Source organism: Eurosta solidaginis, chromosome 4, assembly GCF_040869045.1.
Source record: "Eurosta solidaginis isolate ZX-2024a chromosome 4, ASM4086904v1, whole genome shotgun sequence".
NCBI classification, from domain to species: domain Eukaryota; kingdom Metazoa; phylum Arthropoda; class Insecta; order Diptera; family Tephritidae; genus Eurosta; species Eurosta solidaginis.
Genome location: NC_090322.1, coordinates 139419880 through 139440692, shown reverse-complemented (window position 1 = coordinate 139440692; position 20813 = coordinate 139419880). Strand labels below are relative to the sequence as shown.

The window sequence follows — 20813 nt, the reverse complement described above, 5'->3', positions numbered from 1 at the left end:
ACAGCACATGTACATATGTACACGCTGTTGTGTTTACAGTTTGAAAGATTTCTGCACAGAAGTTCTGCACATCTATTTTGGCCATAAAAAGAAAGTAAGGTAAAATTTTTACTAGTTTTACATGTCATCGAGCGAGTGTAGGCCAGCGAACGAAGAAATTCAACGGCAAAACGGCGAAGAGCGACGAGTTTGGAGTATGCAGGCCCATAGCTCACCTAGCATCCAGCACCTGAGCCCTTATGAGCATAAAAATTTTCAACGAACAAATGATGAGCAACGTTTGTAGCTTTCGTTCAATTTGTATAACGCCAAGCAAAAAGTTCAGCGTTTTCAGCTTGTATGGAATCAAAATATGGCGAATTAAAATAACCACAGGGTCACAGATGAACCAATGAGTGAAATCATGCTGGTCTTAGTTCGTATGAAATGGAACGTCTTTTTGATCGAATGCGGCATTGAATAATGTATACGCCTTCGTCTGTACGTGACAAAATTTTAAATCGCACAACACTTTCATTCATCAGTAGCTCCCTATTCCCAAGGAGTGTCCGCCGCATAGTACTTGCCGCCGCAGACGTAGTCGTGTTTGCATCTGTTTAACCTTAAACTTTGCCGCTTAAGCCAACGCCGTTTCCGTCGTCATCGTCGCTGCCCCCATCCATGTTCTCCATTATAATCTAAACATTATTTGGGTTGGGTTGTCCTACAAAACAATGATTTGGCATATGACGAAATAAATTTCGTATTTCTATGCAGAAAATTACCTTTTATGTTTGACAGCATCAGTAAAAATTTCAGGTACCAAATCAAAGAAACTCTGCATTTTACGCCACAACATTGGCACAAGGGGTTTATCGACATCACCACTAATTCGAGCAACTTCTTCGTGAACTTTAACACGACGATGCATTTCGGCCATACGAGTTGCCACCAAAGGCCAAATAGCCGGATCCAATACGCTTAGTGGGTTTAAAGTTACACCAGGTACAAAATCGTAAACAAGTCCATTTTTAAATGTAGCAAATAGTGTAGGCGCGAATCCATATGTTTGTAACAATTGAATGTTTCGTGTCTCAGCTTTACGATCGATCAGCAAATCCGTTTTATTACCATAGACACGCACCAGCACAACGTTGCCGTCGTTGGCAGAATTACTCTCATTTTGTGTATTAGGGTTCGTGTTCTTATGACTAACCACTTCCCCCGTGGTGGATGTGGTCACCTCTGAATCCACTGTCTCCGTGTCGCTAATATTTCCAGAGTCATTATTCTCATCCACCGAATTTGATGCTGACGCAATTGAAAAATTAGGGCTGTTAATGCCATTTGAGCTGCCGTTATCAATGTCATTGCCATTGTAGCTTGTAACAGTGGACAGTGTTGGATTATAGAAGCAACCCACAAGCTTATTTGTGATGCCGTCCGTGAATTTCTAAAATTAAAAAAAGTTGATAATTTACTAAATTAATGTGTGGAAAGTTATTTGATTGTAGTCCACTATTTGGTGTATAACATTCAATTTAACGTTTGATAGAGGCGCGTGCTACATGACACCGTCCAACAGTGCCGGCTTAAATAAAGAGCATCATACCAAGCGAATGTACTTTCCATATCACAAAGCGCTTTCCTCGCATGTACATAGTGAGCGAGCATACAAGCGTGCATGACTGAGGCCAAACAATCTGCTTACCGGATTTTGCAGATTTTTCTTGAAACAGTCGTTGCAAAAACCATTTGAATTTATGATTATGACCCGGATATTCTCCCAGAAATTGCAGACGAATATTGCTGTTAAATTATTCGCAATATAAAAACAAGTAAGGTTGTCTAGCTTCTGACACCAAAGGTTTCCAGTAAGCCGGCAAAAACAACAGGTAGGATGGGCAATGTTATTATTGTCTCAGATTACCATTGCGTCTTCATCCTGAAGGAAATTTCCATCCCGAAAAATCACAATTTCGCCTTAAACAGTAACAGCATGGCAACGCTTCTAGCAAAACAACAAACATTATGTAACTTCAAAATCCCCAAATACGTCAAAAATTTTTGAGTGGAACTACTTTAAACTTCCTTAACCCTAACGCCACAGTCGTAACCATACCCATATCCATAACCATCTCCATTGTGATCGCTTAATGGTGCCATAACCTTAAACAGCTGACATTTTCATAAAAATGATTAAAACGCAAAAAATTACAAACATATTCCACAAACAATAAGTTTCTTAGTCAAAACGTATCCAAACCAATAAATAAAATATACAAAAAGTTAATCAACTCACCAACTCAAATATTTTTAAGTTATGGATATGTTTTATCTGGTTATGGATAAGTCACCATCAATTGGCCCTCAAAACCGTTCCCTTTTCTGGTCGGCCATGATTTTTTTTTTTGTGAGTTCTCGCACAGTTCAATCAATCTCAGAACAAAATGCCAATACAAAGTAAAATATTTAAATTTGTCTTTTTTTGCGAAAAAAATGTATATGTATATGTGCATTTGAGAAATTTGAAATTTTTTTCCTTGCGGATAAACGTCCATAATGTCAGAAACGATTATACCTGGTAGGCGTTTTTATCATGGTAGTAATTAAACGCTGGGTGCCTCACCCTATCTATTAGAACGAGAAATCAGCGGGTTTTATCAGAATGCTTCAACAAAAATGAAATATTGCGTTTAATTGTCCCACCTGTGACGATAAAACATCTCTGACGTGGCCACCCCTCCTCATAAAACCTTTAAGATCCACTGATTTAAATGAACACGCAGCAAGTGATTAAAAGGGAAAACGAAAATTTTATCACATCAACCTTGCCAGCATCGATTTGTTGGCACTTTCTCATTGTTGTGATGTCAACCCCATTATAATCCCAATCAATTCTTTGTTCTGCTCAATCATAAATAAATCAAAACAAATTAAATTGTGTCAATTTAGGTTGCATTGTCACACTATCATAAAAAAGGGAAACAAGACTTATATTTGCAATAACCCTAATTTAATTTTGCACCGCCACGTTAAATTGTTTCCGCTTAAATACTCAAAGCATTTCTATAAAGATGGGTTGGAAAAACAAAAAAATAAAAAGTAAATACTTTTATCATAATGACTTAATCAGTTCAATGTGACTTGCTCAGCCAAACAAAGTAATTTAAATAAAAATATGGATACTCATATTTAATTTATATTTTTATAAGTATGCGCATATAATGAAATCAGTTTAAATTGGATATGACGACAAATTTTTAAACACGCGCTTGACGTTTAGATACAATGGCGCATAGCTATAGTCAAAATAGAGTAGGTGCTAAAGATGTTGTTGTTGTGGTTTTTGTAGCGACAAAGACACTCCGCGAGGGTTTTAAAAAGTGTTAACGATGTTGATGGTCTTTACCGGATATAGATCCGGTACGTTCCGGTAACAAGCACCATTAAGGAACAAGTTCGTCCCTCTCGGGACACATTTAACCTCCTAGGTCATTCCACCCCCACTTCCATGAGGAACTTGGGTTCGTCAGAGCCTCGGCTGCTAAAGAACCAGGATTCGGCACGGGTTGGTGGTTGACAATTGGATTGGAGGAGCTATAAATTGTGCTGGCAGCCATTTGAAAGGGTTGTGCTATGCAATCCCTTGACGCGTTTAGACGTGGATATTTTCTAAGCCACCTTACCCGCTGGGGGTAGGTGCTAAAGATAGGTTCTGCTTGTTTTAAAGGCACAACATTGAAAATTATGTCAAAAAACTGCATCTAACTTTAGCGCCTACTTGAATATGAATTTGCGCCTTAAGCTTTAAAACCCCATGAGCTAACAAAAATTAGATGGAGTTGTGACAAATGTTGGCCTAGATCAGCCGTGCACTCAATGACTTCATGAGCGCATGAAAAAGAAGTAAGGTTGAACCTGCGATACATGTATATAATTTTGCTTTTAAATTTTTTTTTTGGTCCCGTGATAACAGTGAGATCACTGACAAGCTGCCGAGTAAAAATTGTTTTATATAATACAGCCTCTCCTACTATTTTCAGAACTTTTTGGGATCTCTTCTGGTCTGCTTAAAATCCTTGAAATCATGTTTTGGGAGCACTTTCTTATAATTTTGGGATACGTTTTTTTGTTTTTTTGAGATCGATTCGGCTCTATTTATGGGATAATTTTTGGATACTAGGGGGATCAACCGGGAACTATCTCAGAAAGATTTCGGAGCTCTTTCGGGATCATTTCTGCATTGTTTTGGGAATAGTTTGGCCACTATTTTGAGATAATTCCGGCGTCATTTCGGAACTATTTCTTCGATTTTGTTCTAATTTTGATGCAGATTTCGTTAGATCTACGTAGACAAACCTCTAAAAAATTTTGAATTGGAAATGGAATAGTTTTAGTCAACAGAACTCAATGGCTGGATCTTTAGAGTATCACATCATTCACAACTAAGGCTTATGGAAACATATTGCTGACGTCAATGAGATGGGTGACGATCTGGAACAATATCATGAAGTTGCTAATGTGTATGGGAGGCTTGATCGAGGGTAAACAGTCCCAAGACCAAACATTTGTCTATGTAAGCCATTGTGCCATTGTGGTGTAAAAGTATATGGCGCCAGATTTTATAGCACCGATTTTTAAAGATATCATAGTTTATAGATTTATCTGATGTCAAAAAAAAACGTTGGCATATGATAACTTTATTTTACACAGCTCTGGCTAACCCTGGAAACGTTTAGACAAACATGAAATACTCCCAGTCGTATGATCAAACCCAACAGATATGTTCTAAATGTATCTATCTATTTACCTTCCTCTTCTGTGTCTAGCCCTGTTGTTGTTGTTGTTGTTGTTGTTGTAGCGATAAAGTTGCTCGCTTTGTGGAGTGTTATCGATGTGATGGTCCTTTGCCGGATACAGATCCGGTACGCTCCGGTACCATAGCACCATTAAGGTGCTAGCCCGACCATCTCGGGAACGATTTATGTGGCCACATTAAACCTTCAGGCCATTCCCTCCCTCCCCACCCCCAAGTTCCATGAGGAGCTTGGGGTCGCCAGAGCCTCGTCTGTTAGTGAAACAGGATTCGCCGCGGATAGGTGAGGTTGACAATTGGGTTTGGAGAAGCTATATATTGCGCTGGCAACCTGAAGGGTTGCGCTACACAGCCCCTTGAATCTGGTATTTTAGTCGCCTCTTACGACGGGCATACCTACCGCGGGTATATTCTGATCCCCTGACCCGCTAGAGGATGTGTCTAGCCCTCTTCCTCTCTTATTTCCTCTCCCCTCTATCTTAATCGACTCATTCAATTTTCCTATCCCTTTTACTCTGCCGTAAATCCGCTTTTCCTCTTACCCTTTTCGCTCTTGCTTTATCCATTGTGAATTTATAAAAGTGAAAAATATTTCTATTCCTCCTTGCCCTACCTACCTGTCAAATAATTGCTTGACAAGGAGAACGGCTGTCGCGATTGGCCAGCGAATGGAAGAAAGGTTTGTTTTTTGCTCACGGGTTATAAATTGAAGTGCAATGAAATGCCCATTTGTGTTTCAAATCAGCTTTTCTTTTAAATGTGTATACAAATCAGCTTTTCTTTTAAATGTGTATACAGAAAATCAGACTACAATTTACTTTTTCATTTCTAAAATCTAGTTAATAAAGAAGATATAGGTAGCCAGTTAAGGAAACATTTTAAAATATGTTAATAGTGCAATGCATGAGTCCTTTACAAAAATGGTTGAAAAAACACATTGAGCAAATGATATAAGTGATCGAACAGCGATTTAACAGGTGATCGAGGCTGTTTACTATTGTGAACGTTTTTTTTTTTTAACATTTACCACTTGTATGAATTCACAATGCTTTTATCTAAGTCCTCTCACTTTTACTCTTAATCTTATGCTTATTCCGAACTTTCCTGTTAACCTCTGTTTACTACTTTTTTCAAACCATTGCCCTTATTCTTACTTTTACTCTGACTATACATCTTCCTCTTGTTCTCTTTAAATTTCCAACTTCCTTCCAACTTTTTGTACTTTTCCTTCACATTTGATTTGTTTTCTCGTTTCTTTCATGTAGCAAAATAGCACCAACAATTTTTGTTGTTGTACTAATGAATTCACCTGTCTGGTTTTATTGCGTCATGATCTTCTTTTTTATTAAAAAATGATAGAATTCCAATTTATAAAAAGAACAAGTAAGGAAGTCTAAGTTCGGAAGAAACCGAACATTACATACCCAGCTGTACACTTGAAATGCTGTTGTTGTTTGTTTTGTGTCCTTAATAGTGTTACCTGGCTGCGCAATAATACATATACATATGGTTCTATTCTGAACTAACTTTTCTTCGAGTTATGGCTCCCGAAACATAGAAAATTGCTTAGTCATAAAAGCGGCGATGCCACGCCCATTTTTTAAAATTTGAATTTGTTCCTATTTATTGTTATAAATCCACATGGGAAATGGAATACCATTGATATAAAGCTCTTTTTTGCAAATATATAGCTTATTTTATTCGTCCACGGCCCTTTTAAAAATCTTTTATATAAAAGTGGGCGTGGTCCTTAAGCGATTTCGTTAATTTTTCTTCAAAGCATTCCTTATAGTAAAGGCAACCTCTCTGCCGAATTTTGTTACGATAGGTTTAATGATTTTTGATTTGTGCCACGCCCATTTTAAAAAAATGTTCAATTTTTTTTTCTCAATATCAGTCCACACGTCAAATTTCAACATTCTAGGTGTATTATTTACTAAGTAATCAGGTTTTTTGTGTTTTCCAAAATGTTATATATATAAAAAGTGGGCGTGGTAATCATCCGATTTCGCTCATTTTTAATACCAATTCTTCTGGGTTCAAATAAACTCGTGTACCAAATTTGGAGAAGATATCTCAATATTTACTCAAGTTATCGTGTTAACGGACAGACGGGCGGAGGATCGGACATGGCTCAATCAATTTTTTTTCGATACTGATGATTTTGCTATATAAAAGTCTATATCTATCTCGATTCCTTTATACCTGTGCAAACAACCGTTATCCAATCAAATTTATAATACCCTGTGTACAAGTACAGCTGGGTATAAAAACAACAAGCTCATAATACGAATTAATAAATGGCTTGCATCTACATATAATGAATTGTTGCTAATAATGAATGCTTTTCAGCATAGCCATTGTAAGCTCAATTAACAACTATAACTAAAGTTGGAGCGTGTTGGTATTTTACGAATGTATTTAAATATTATAAAGTGCAAATGTTGTTGCAAAAATAACAACCTAAACACATAATTAATTACATTACAGACAGTTGAATATAAAGCAGTAAATTGTTGGTAGACTCAGCACTAGACCGGGTTGGTCCCCATACAAAAAAAAAAAAAATAGTTGTGAAAGCCCGGCCCTAAATTTAAAGCGAATGTTGAGAGTGTTGCGGAAAAATATTTACATATTGATTATTTCACATCCGATTTTTGGAATTGATACGCCATTATTTTGGTCTTGAAAATCTGTATATTTTCTTTTAGTCGTTTTCGCACAATTTGATCAGCTAATCGGGTTTTACCCCCACCTAAAGTATACGTTTGGGTTTACCAGACAAAAGGACTTTGGAATTGAAATTGAAAATTGAAAAATATATTTGAGATATTCCTGTATGTGAAGAAGAATAAAAAGAAATAGTCATACATACAAGTAATCAGCTAAGAGTGAAAATGACATTACTCACACATATACATCTGTATAGCTAAATAACCAACTATATGATACAAAAACGAGAAATAAACAAGCAAGTGTTCGAGACCGCTGCTCGTGAAAGGTCTGGACCCTGGGAGAAATAGGCGAACGAGGAAACTGAGAGTATAAAAACAGAGCAAGCTGAGGGACAATGATCAGTTTGATTTTAACACGCTATAAGTGATGTAAGCGAGTTATTTGATTGTGAAGTACTACTACCAAAGTAGTGTTGGCAATAAAGAACATTTTGCTATATTGAATATTTCGGTTATTTATTCGATATTTCAACGATTCCAACTGTAACAGAAGGTGTGCAATTATCGAGGATTTCTTAAAATTCTCTACAATATTGTTCCAGAGCGGTTAAGTTCTGCATAATTTTCTCCAACATCAAATTAAAGATATCAAACGATAGGGGCACCGTGTTCCGTTCCCAATTCTGACTGAGCTGGTGGTGTTGCTCAACGCCATTTTGCACAGCAACTGTATTTCTAGGCTGTGATTAATTTCGCAACATTCGTCGTGAAAAAGCCGAGCAACTTTTACATTTTAAGATAACAGCGGTTAATCTCTAAAACATATCAAAGACAAAATTAGCACGGATTACGAAAACAGGAGAGTTTAATAGTGACGTTAACAAAAAGTTATTGCTGTTTATTAGTGTCAGTCATTCAAATAGATTTCATTAATGCATACATTGTCAGCAATGAATCGCTGTGTCTACATATCAAAGTTTAATTAGATAATGAATAGAATTTTGAACAATTTTTAGTGGCTGATAAGAATTATTTATATAATTGCTAACGCTGTTTGATGCATGTAGGAATGTTTGTGAATAACGCAAACTATTTATACTTGGAAAAAATCTGATATGTAGAAAATAAGATTGCCTAGAAGTGTAATAATAAATTCAAGTTCTTAATTGTACTTTAAAATCCTGAATGAGAGTGTTTATGGACCGAGCAGAAATTTGGTTATAGAAGTTTATATTTTTTACAACAGCTGAATCTGGCGATTGTTGCTGTTTTAGTAGCGATAAATAAACTCCCCGAAGGTTTTGGGGAGTGTTATCGAGTTTGATGGTCCTTTGGCGCATGCACAAGCCCGACAATCTCGGGAACAAGTTAATAAGACCACATTGAATTTTCTACGCCATGTCGCACCCGTCCAAATCGGACTGTTAGCTTTGAATAAGCTGGAATGCTTCAACGAACACAAGGTTTCTTTTAACTCATATGATCAATATCAACAGAAAATCTGAGATCTTTATATATAATAATATAAATATAGTTAAAAAAAATAATTAAAAAAAAAATTTTAGCTAAACGGTTTTATTGAAAACAATATTTACATTAAGTAATAATAATACTAAAAGCTGGAAAATAATTAGGTAGGTCCTAGGTACTAGTCATCACACTCCTCATCAATATAGGGCATTGATCAGACAATTAAATAAGAACGTTGGGCGCGTGAAGTTTCTAAAAATGTGTGGCGTAGCAGTTGGTCTTACTTATGACTATCAATAGGACCTACCTAATTTTTTTTCTAGCTTTTAGTATCATTATTACTTAATGTAAGTATTGTTTTCAATAAAACCGTTTAACTTAAAAATTTTTTTCTATTATTTTATTTTCAAGTTTTTAGTCTTTATTTAAGTGCTTTTTATTTCTCATTCTATTTAAGTATGTAGTTCATTTAGTGACTCATTGTTACAAGGACTCTTTCCTGACAATTTGTTACAATCTAGGTCACATAATCCTTCCACAGACTCTATTCTACTCGGCGCCACGTATGCTTGTCCCTCCTCGAACGCCAAAATATTTTGATGTCACTTCTACCGGACTGTATGGGATATTTGTTCCAAATGTGAGCCAAATCGTACCACAAATACGAGTATTTTAATATCTCGATCCTTTCCACACCTAGCGGGATTTTTTTTCATGAAGTGATTTGTATTTCTGTATGTAATTTGTGTTCCAAATGTGAGCCAGATCGGACCAATATGATTTTTTTAATACCTCGATCCTTGCGCCACCTGGCGGCGATTTTTTTATATGTCGCTTTCTATTCATGTATGTAATATGTGTTCCAAATATGAGCCTAATCGGACCATAAATACGATTTTTTTGAATATCTCCATCCTGCGCCACCTGCCGGCGATTTTTTTTCATGTGTCGCTTTCTATTCATGTATGTAATATGTGTTCCATATATGAGCCTAATCGGACCACAAATACGATTTTCTTGAATATCTCGAGCCTTGCGCCACCTGCTGGCGATTTTTTCATATGTCGCATTCTATTCATGTATGTATTATGTGTTCCAAATATGAGCCTAATCGGACCACAAATACGATTTTTTGACGTATAAAACTTAGGGACCGCAACTCGTAGAGACGCGGTCACTTGTATGATCATTTATCATTACCCAGGAAATGTAAATAGCATGGTTCCGATCACTAGACCACTAGGGTCTAGAAACCCAAAACATGGACCCGGGTATTTTTCAAATATGGATGTGCAATATGGGCATCAAATGAAAGCTGATGATGAGAGCTTTAATACGATATTGCGTCATCTCAACCCGTGTACGAGATATAGGCCAACATGTGGTCCAGGGGTATTATCTATCACATATATACAATTCTCGTGTCACAGTGTTTGTGGTTGGACTCCTTCGAAACGGCTCGACCGCTTCTCATGAAATTTTGTGAGTATATTGAGTAGGTTTGAGTATCGGATTTTATCTATTTTTCATACCCCACTCTTTAATTTTGTTTTTTAGGAAAAGATTTTTGTTTTTATCTTTTTATGAAACAGCATTCAATAATACTTACAACCCATTGGCCTGGGACAGGAAATAAGAGATGGAGAAGAATAAAAAAAAACTAGAGAAGAAACACGAGGGAAGGAGAAGGAGAAAGAGACTGCAAAAGAGATAGAGTTAGACGAAGATAGAGAGATAGGGATAGATGGAGCGGGGGAGGGTGAAAGAGAAGTGCTAGAGAGAAAATAGGGATGGAAAAGACGGAGAGGGAGAAAGAGACTTAGGGCGAGTAGTGAGTAAAATGAAAGAGAAAAGAGGGAGGGTGAGTAAGAGGTAAAAACTTCTTAAAAGTTATGCACTTGCTTTGAGTGTTAATTTTCGTCATGAAGAAGGCGAAAGTATTAGTTTTCGTCAGCCACAGAGTGAAATTCTTAGTTTTCGTTAGTCAGTGTGCTGTTCTTTGCGTGGTCTTCGGTCTCCAAGATAAGGAAGCATGCTGGCTTCAAAACGCTATTAAAAGTCCAGTATACCACTTCGGGATATAACTCCATGTTTTGCCATAGTGTCGAGTGCAGGCGAAGAAAGCTCTTGTTGCTGAGCATAAAATGTAATTTTTATTTAAAAAAATACTTTAGTAAATCCTCCCCCTGCGCACAGCCCTGTGTATGTGCTATAGCCGGTATGTTTATATGTTAGCACAAAGGTGCTATAAAATATTTGTAATAACTGCGCACATCTTATTTTTTATATATGAGTTAAATACTGTATAATTTGTGCAATACACAGTGGTGGATTTGCATTCGATAGCGTCGCGAATATAATTTTTAGAATTAAGAAAAAGCGAAAATTTTTTATAAGGATTTGGCTTACGATGTTTTTTAAGCCGTTAAATGGGTTTACAAATTAAATGGTAGTCCAACCTGAAAAAAAAACACTGCAGGAAACTGCAAGCCTGTCAAAACACCGAAAAAAAACTGCCACGGAATGTTTTCTTATTTCCCCAAAACAGTGAGGCGAACGAACATTTTCTGCTGAATACCCAGAAACCTGGGCATCACAACAGATATCTGATTAAAGAGGTCCCGCCTTCCAGGAACTTAAGAAGTCATCTCCATGGGCACAATGAAGAAACCCGCACTTTACCTACTCAGCCGTTTAAAAAAGATGGGCATGACAAGACCCTCCAGAAACATGAATAAAAAGTCGTCGGACCACTTAGCCAGGGATTTCTCGGTGAACCCCGTCCTTAAAGACAAATATCCTAAACTCGCAGTTGAGGAAAGCAACCTCCCGAGGGAAACGCGCATCACTCTAGCTAACTTCGATCTGGATACTGTAATTGGTTAAATTCCTACTTATCCAGAATCTTTTCCGACATACCGAATGTACACATCTCCCACTTGTAATGTCTCGACATGACATGAAACTGCAAGTTTCCTCGGATTCCCGTTAGTGGACATTGATGACAATTGGTGAGAGGTCGTGCATACTGGATGTGGCGAAGCACTGCTAAAACAACAACAACGAGTGTGTAATTTCGTCACTAGCGCAGATAAATCGACCACTGTGCAACGCCGCATTGTCTGTATATAATCATGTGAAGTTTTATCAAACAAAAACTGTTTAATCCTATGCACAGATAACTTTTATTGTCCAAGCAGTGTTGTCACGTTAGCCACAGACTACATTATTTTTTTATTCCTAGTTGCCTTCGAAGTGTGATAAATCCATACTTCAGTTAAAAAGTTGGATTTACTGAGGCTTCCATTTTACAAAAAAAGCTCGCCATATGTTAAAAATGTCGACTTTTTGCTTCGCTATATATATCAAAAGCTCTTACTACACAGACCTATCCTAAGCCTAACATTAAGTTCATTTGTGAAATACAAATGATTCAGGAATAATAACAATACTAATATCTTGAAAAAAGTTCTTCTAAGCAGGGTCGCCTCTCGGCAGTGAAATGCCTTGCAGATGCCGTTCGGAGTCGCCATAAAGCTTGTATGTAGGTCCAACTTCTCTTCCAACGTTGTGATACTTTTTAATTACTCTTATCAATTAGTGAGACGGGATCTACTTATATGTCTTATGTCGACTCCTCAGATTCCTGAAAGGATCGACGTGGTTATATCAAATCGTTTCCCAAGTGGTGAGGCTAGTACTTTATTGGTGATAAATTCCGGAACTTATCGGATCAATATCTGGGAAAGGACCATCGTTGTCGATTAGAAACCTTCGGGGAGTGTCTTCATCACTACAAGGAAAGCACTATTTGAATTTTCGCTGAAAAGCTTTACATGGCAGGAATGCAGAAGGAGTGAACAGACTGACGGTTTAGAAACAAATTGTGTAAGGTATTTTGATGTTTCAACACCAACGCTGCCGCCCCATGGGAAATCTGCCTTTAACAGTTGCAAACAATAAGTTGAAAGAGACTTGGCCGTTCGTCTATCTACATTTACCTCCTTGAAAACGATAAATGAAATCAATACATATTAAGATGTGTACATATATGCATTGATATCGTACCCGAATTACTTCGCTAACTTAATGTTCGATATTGAAGATGTAGAAAACTTTAAAGTGCCATAAATTAAGAACATGTGGAAACTCGAATGACGTCTGTACCCACTTATTTTTTAAGATTTATCACGAAAGCCGTACATTAAAATTTTTTTTTAATATCCTCGGGATGAGAGGTTTGTGTTGGATAGAGGTTTTAACCGGATACAATTGTAAGATAGTTGGTGTCATGTGAGGACACATCGCATGCAGGCCTGCATTAGGCATGTCGGTGGGATTCAAGGGGTTGTGTGGGATTCAAGGGGTTGTGTAGCGCAATATATACCTTCTCCAACCCAATTGTCAACCTCACCTTCGAGCGGCGAATCCCGTTTCACTAACAGACGAGGATCTGGCGACCCAAGCTCCTCATGGAACTTGGGGGTGGGGAGGGAGGGATGGCCTGAAGGTTTAATGTGGCTATATAAATCGTTCCCGAGATGGTCGGGCAGCACCTTAATGGTGCTGTGTTACCGGAGCGTATCTGATCTGTATCCGACAAAGGACCATTACATCGATAACACTCCCCAAAGCCTTCGGGGAGTAACCTAATCGCTACAACAACAACAACAACAGGCATGTCGGAGTTGATTATGAGCAAGTAAGAGTTGAACTGTTACAGTACCCAGAACGAAGTAGGGCCCGAAATGTAACCCCATTTAAAAATTATGATTTTGGTTATTGTCTTTACGGGATCGTACTTTTTTTTGTAAACTACCTCATTTCCTATTTAAAAATAAAGTAACAGGATATATAACATAATGTATATTGGAACGATTCTCCGTCATCCTTTGTCAAATTTGGTTTTGAGACCTACGACCTCATGTACCTAAGAACTATAAATACAGGAAAAACGACAACAACAGATCAGAACGAAAATCGACACTGATGATGGCACAACGCCGAAACCGGTTTGTCTCAAAACCAAATTTGACAAGGGATGAAGGAAAATCGTTCCAATATACATCATTTATCCCAGGGCCGTAGAGAAAATCCTGGCCCGGGGCTAAACAATTTACGGGCCCCCTATAAAAAAACATTAATACATTTGATTAATTTGAATTAATGACGTCTCATTCATTAATCATTATTGATGGATTACATACAAAAAAAAAAAAAAATTACCACATCACCTAAATGATTTCTGGACTAACAGCTGAAAATAAAATTAAAACAGAATATTTACTATTTATACTGTTTTATTGTAACCTAGAAATAAAATTCTCTTTTAACATCCACATATTGTTTCAAATAATCTTTTCTAGTTATGTATTTGGTAACATTTTATATCATTTCTGATAAATATAATGATGATTATAAATTGTAATTATTCAATATAGAAGGTTCGGACATCAAAGAGTGGCTTTTCTTGCTTTTTTCGCTGCAAAATTTTTTATAATAATATCAAAATTTAACTGTCTTGCCAAAACGGATTCAACACAAAGCGTGGCAAGTCCTGAAACTCGCTCTTGAGTTGAACACGACATATGTATGAAAGTTTTTGATTCTTGCAAGGACGCTGAAAGAACGTTCTGCACTAGCTACAGTGACAGGTATAGTGCAAAAGATACGTGAAGCAACTGAAATGTTGGGGTAAATTGTATACAGATTTTGAACATAGATGGCATTTAGCAATTCTAAGCTTTGAGAAATGTCCGACAAATTTTGCTGCGCTCGCCCGAAATTGCCACAAAAAGGAAAACGTCTCGCTCAAATTTCTCATAGCTCTAAATCGTTTAGTAATGTCAGTGATTACCTAATCAACGATCACTAGGAATATATTGTTTTTAAAATCAGACTCTGAATCATCCATAATCATCCCATTTAAATTATCTTCAGAACGTCTTTTGGGTGTTCTCTTTCGAATGTCCGTAAACTTTGGACAGCAAGATATATTCGAACTTGTTGATGTACTTGAGATGCCGGTAACATCTCTGTATGTTTGCGCAGTCCAATTTGGCTTTTGGCTGAAAGACTATGAAGAGAGCTCGGTACATTTTTTTTTTGAGGATGTCCCATCGTTGTGGAGTGCTGTTGAAAATAGTAAAACATTTTTGTACAACTCCGAAGAATGTGATTGCAGCCGTACTACATTCTGCAGCATCAACACTACATAAATTGAGACTGTGGGTTGCACAAGGCGAGTAATCGGCATTCGAGTTTTTGTCGAGAATGTGACGTAGTGCTCCGTTGTAAGCTCTTTTTATATTTTCGCCGTTATCGTACCCTTGTGCGCGACAATTTTTAATGGGATTTCATGTTTACCTAGAGTATGGCAAATTAGATCAGCAATTTTGTGACCAGTTTTTTAGTCACAATTCACGAAAGCCAAAAACCGTTCTTGAATTGTAAAATTTGTTGCTTTCGAAATGAAATGGAGTTAGCGCAAAATGAACGTAGTCAACGTGGCATAGCATCAACGATAATAGCAAAATACTTGGCTTTCTTGCCTTGATCTAATATAGTTCCCTCACGTGCTTTGCACAAATTTCTATAAACTTGTTCTGAATCTCTGGGGAAAGATAGTGAACTTGTAAACGTTTGTGATGTCGTTGTGAAATCCTAACTTTCTCCAAATGATCTCTAAGTATCGGATCATAATGGCTTATGAGATTTTAGATGCCCAAAAAATGTCCATTGTTTTGTTCACGAAGATATAAACTTTCGCCTTTGAAAGCTAGGCCTCTTTCACCCAAAAATAAAATAGTGTCCAAAATTCTATGTAAAATTTCTTTCCACTTTTGAGTTTCAGTGATTAGCTGTTCATTGATAAGTGTATCAATTGTAGCCTCCTTTTTAATTAGATTTTGTAAAGATCGCCATTGAATATAACATTTAATGTGATCTTGAGTATTTTCGTGTGATGACAGTATATCGTATAGCTTCTTCCATACCTGGAATTTCGATTATCCACCAGGACAACCAATTTTAGGTCGGTTTAAAGTATTGGTGCTTAATAAACGACATGGTAGGCAATAAAAAGCATTGCTATTGGCACTCCACACTAACCAGTCACGCTCCACTCTCTCTCCATTTGACAAGATTCTATTTAACAACGAGGTAAGAAATGCCTCGTCATGACATTCACGTGGAAAAATAACAGGACACTTTTGATGACCTCGACGATTTATTTCGTTAGACTTTTTCAGATCGCAAAAACTCATTATTCACGGTACCGATATCGAAGTCGTTTAAATAATCTGGACTTTAATACAGAGTTGGTGGTATTGTTCGAAGACTTTTTGAAGATGAACCTTCATCAGTGCCACCACGAAAACTTTACGATTTCGGATTCATGTAAACCGACATTTTTGTTTGATGTTTTTATTGTCTCCTCAGGCCCAGGCAAAAAATCATTATCAATATTCGTTGCTTTTGAAATTCGGCTTAAAATTTGCACATGGAACAACTAAAGACTCTCCTGAATTAAAAAAAATGTCTTAGTACCTCAAAATCGCGGGCCCCCTGAGAAACACATTTTTGTTTGATGTTTTTATTGTCTCCTCAGGTCCAGGCAAAACATCATTATCAATATTCGTTACTTTTGAAATTCGGCTTAAAATTTGCACATGGAACAACCAAAGACTCTCCTGAATTAAAAAAAGTGTCTTAGTACCTATAAATCGCGGGCCCGGGGGAATCCCCCACCCCCGACCTCTCTCGACGGGCCTGATTTATCCACCCTGTCGGAATATAAACAAAACAAAATAAGTCATATATAACATAGTTCGGGTTGCATAATCCAATTATGTACCACCAGGTCTCGACCAAGCATAACGTTCACTTAGGTTTTCGAACTAACCTGCTAAGTACCAATTTTTTCCAAAAATGACTATAAGATTCAATGTTATATTAAAACGTTGCCGAGACGGCCGGGCTAGTACCTTAATGGTACATGTTTCCGGAACGTACCGGATCTATACCTGGCAAAGGCCAATCGAATAAAAAACATCGATAACACACTCCAAAACTTTCGTGGAGTGTCCTAACCGCTACAACAACCGACTCTTCCAAATTTTAGGGGTTGATAAGCGCAATTCATAGCTTCCGCAACACAATTGTCAACATCACCTACGCGAGGCGAGTCCTGTTATAAATATTCATGTATCATACACATATTTAGCAGGCGAGTCTCTGGCGAACCAAGTTCTTAATGGAACTAGCGGGTGGGGGCAGGATGGACTAGGGGGTTCAATGTGGTCAGATTGGGATTCAAGGGGTTGTGTAGCGCAATATATAGCTTCTCCAACCCAATTGTCAACCTCACCTTCGAGCGGCGAATCCCGTTTCACTAACAGACGAGGCTCTGGCGACCCCAAGCTCCTCATGGAACTTGGGGTGGGGAGGGAGGGATGGCCTGAAGGTTCAATGTGGCCATATAAATCGTTCCCGAGATGGTCGGGCTAGCACCTTAATGGTGCTGTGTTACCGGAGCGTATCTGATCTGTATCCGACAAAGGACCATCACATCGATAACACTCCCCAAAGCCTTCGGGGAGTAACCTAATCGCTACAACAACAACAACAACAACATGAGGTCAGATTAATCGTTCCCGCGATGGTCGGGCTAGTACCTTAATGGTGTTTGTTATCGGAACGTACCGGATCTATATCCAACAAAGGACCATCAACAACGATAACACTCCCCAAAACATTTGAAGGGAGTGTCCTTATCGCTACAACAAGAACAACAACAAGTGCTGCTCATTTTACTGAAAAGCAATAATAAATTCAACGCTACCTGCAAGCAGAGATGCCGCTTCACTTATGATTACGCTTATATGATGCACCTATTTCATTTTTAATAGATTTTATACTTACTTTAAATTGTACATGACTAAGTTTCCAATGTGGTCGTATCACCTTTAATATCTCTTTGGCACCGCTAAATACATCCTCACCAATGTGTATGGGTACAAAAAATGGAGTGACAGCAGTGGTTTTAGTATTGCTATCATTCCATGCAGCGTTTTGCTGTAGCTTGCAGTTCAATGTTGCACTCTTGGAGCCATTTGTGGTATGTAAATTTTGGCTAGCACCACTAATGCCACCAACACCGACAGCGCGATCTAATGGTGTTGACGATGAGCCATTGCGCACTACTTTGGGATATGAAACACTTCCAGTCGTTATCGTGGTGTTTTCCGTTTGATTATTAAATTTTGTTTCTGTGCCCATACTACTTTTATATAAACCGATTTAGTAGGGTCCAACGACAATTTTGTATGTTTTTTTTTTTTTTTTTGGTTATTTGCAAATTTGCTTCTGTTCAGATTTGAGTATTCCTAAAAGGGACTTAAATGTATGCTTCTAGTTTCTATGATTCCAAATGTTTATTTTTATTTATGTATTATCAAAATCAAATTCAACACTTTTCCTAGTTTATTTCCTTTTGACGTTTAGCTGCTTCTGTTTTTTTTACGGCTGCAATTTTGAAGTCTTTTTTTTTGCAATTCTCCTTCTCCTTACCAGTCAGATGGAAAGAGTTAACTCTTCTGCCACTACACAGCTGATCACCTGTTTTCCTTCTTTTTCCCCGTTGCACTCTTTAATTTCTTACCAAAAAAAAACGTTTCAAATCCTCGGAATTTTTCTACAAACTCTCAATTGTTGGTATATAAATATGAATGCTGTTGTCCGCACTTTGTTGTTTTTGATCCCTTCACATAACCAAAATAACCATCAACAACAAGATAGTGCAATGTTTTTTTTTGCAATTATTGTTTTGCTACTTCTTTCTGTTGAGCTGCACTCGTCGGCACGTCTCTTTGTAGTTGCCTTTATGCGATTTCCGATTTGAATCTATTTTTATCGATTTTTCACGTAATGGATTTCGGTTTCTAATTTTCTCTTTTGGGCTGTGTTCTTAACTCCGAAAAATAAATTTCGGTTTACTTGAATTTCATGAGTGAAGTACACAATTTAAATGTACTTTCATAAGCTTTTTTTTTTAATTTTGGTATGACTTTACTGCAGGAAGGGTTTTTTCCCCTTTAACTCAGATGATGTTTCGAAAAATGCAAAACATTAATACTTCGCAATTATATACAACTTTACTTGCCCAATTGTCTTTATAAACTGAATGCTAATCGAACACACTGTTTTTGCTTTCCTGCAATTTTTCTCATTGTTGCTCAATATAGTGTGCTACCACACTAGACCAATCTATATGGTGAATAAAACGATTTGTAACATCCATCCCCGTAAGAACATTAACGAGTATATGCAATGCATTAACTACCAAGCCAACCTAATATAAACGCACGCAAGTCATATGTTGTCAAAAATGTGTCATGCACATACAACTTGTATGAGAGAACCGAAATTGAATTTGCTGCGTGAAAACCTAACTCGATTTCCAATTTTTGTTCAGCGTGACATTTCAGTTTGACGTTTGCACACATGCTTTACTTTGTCGCAACGCATACTTATTTCGGTTCGGGCAAAAAACGCCGGTTGTTTGCGTGCGCTAAAAAACGCAGTGCTGTTTTATTAGGTTGGCTTGTACGGCCGCCACCATGATGTAAAGGCAAAGAGGGTGGATATAATAAGAGACGTCTGTTCGTACATTTTGCGGTATTCATTTTTAATGTACCACTTGCGGCGTAATTTTAAATTGCTTCTACACATTTTCATGAGGTATTTTGGTTTGTTTTAAGGGATTGTATTAATTAAACAATTCATCCTCTTTCCAACAATCCTAATATTATATTAAAATAAACTTCTTAAAAATGTGTAGAAGGTAATTTTCTAATACCCGCCAATCAGGTACATTACGATAGAGTATTGCAAAAACTTCGAAATGACGTCTCTTATTATTTCTATAATCTTCGGTGGTGGTAGGGTGCTGCGTCTAACACTACGAAGATCCAGGGTTCAAATCTTGGTCAAAGTAACCTCAAAAATTTGGAAAAAATACTTTTTCAAATAGAAAATAGTTTTTCTAATCGAAGTCGCCCCTCAAGTGTACTCCGAGTGTATTTCTGCCATGAAAAGCTTCTCAGTGAAAACATGTTTGCCTTGCAGATGCCATTCGGAGTCGGCGTAAAAATATATAGGTCTCGTCCCGCCAATTTGTAGCAAAAATTAAAAACAGCGCACGACGCTTCGAATCTCTTCGGAGGTTTTTGCGCCTTGCATTTTTTGAATTTTTTTTTATTTGCTACCTATGAACCAAAAAGCGCGGCATCCATTAGCGATATTTACCAACTTTTGTCGTTTCTAAAATCGATATTTTTAACAGTAGTTAATTATTAGTTGATTGAGTGATTTTAAGAACACTTGTTAAGTATTTATTCAATTTGAAAAAAGTTTTATCTCAGAGATGTGAAATTTTATGAACAGATAGAGGAATTAAAAAAATAAATATAGTTTAAACAAGTAAAGGTGCCTGAGTTCGGGTGTAACCGAACATTATATACTCAGCGTGAGCTTCAATTGTACATTTCATTTCAGATAAATTACTTTTCTACATAACACGTGGCACCGCCCGTTTAAAAAAATGTCTCCCCATTTCCTCTTACAATAAAACTTGATAAGTGAAATATCATTGATTCAAAACTATTTTTTGCTAAGTTATAGCTTATTAATCTAGTCTACGACCCCTTTAAACTTGTTTTATATCTAAGTTGACGTGATCTTTAACCGATCCCGTCCATTTTTTTTCTAGAAATATTTTCTGCTATAAGGGAAATATGTGTGCACAATTTCATTACGATATGTTGATTTTTCTTCGAGTTATGGCTCCCGAAACATAGAAAATTGCTTAG

At 37.2% G+C, this 20813-nt stretch overlaps 1 protein-coding gene across 4 annotated transcripts in view; it reads right to left on the bottom strand.

The window, feature by feature from the left end:
- The window catches only part of LOC137250398 (ethanolamine kinase-like), an 82631-nt gene extending 63526 nt beyond the window's left edge, over positions 1-19105 (bottom strand). For all 4 annotated transcript variants that reach the window (XR_010952936.1, XR_010952935.1, XR_010952934.1 and 1 more), the window contains exons 1-2: positions 17866-19105; positions 765-1432 (exon numbers count right to left, since the gene is read on the bottom strand). Coding sequence is in view for 1 of the 4 variants with exons in the window: in XM_067783122.1 (XP_067639223.1) it covers positions 765-1432; positions 17866-18222 (1025 nt within the window). In the remaining 3 variants the exon portion in view is untranslated. The remainder of the gene's footprint in view (positions 1-764; positions 1433-17865) is intronic.
- Between the last annotated feature and the right edge of the window lie 1708 nt (positions 19106-20813).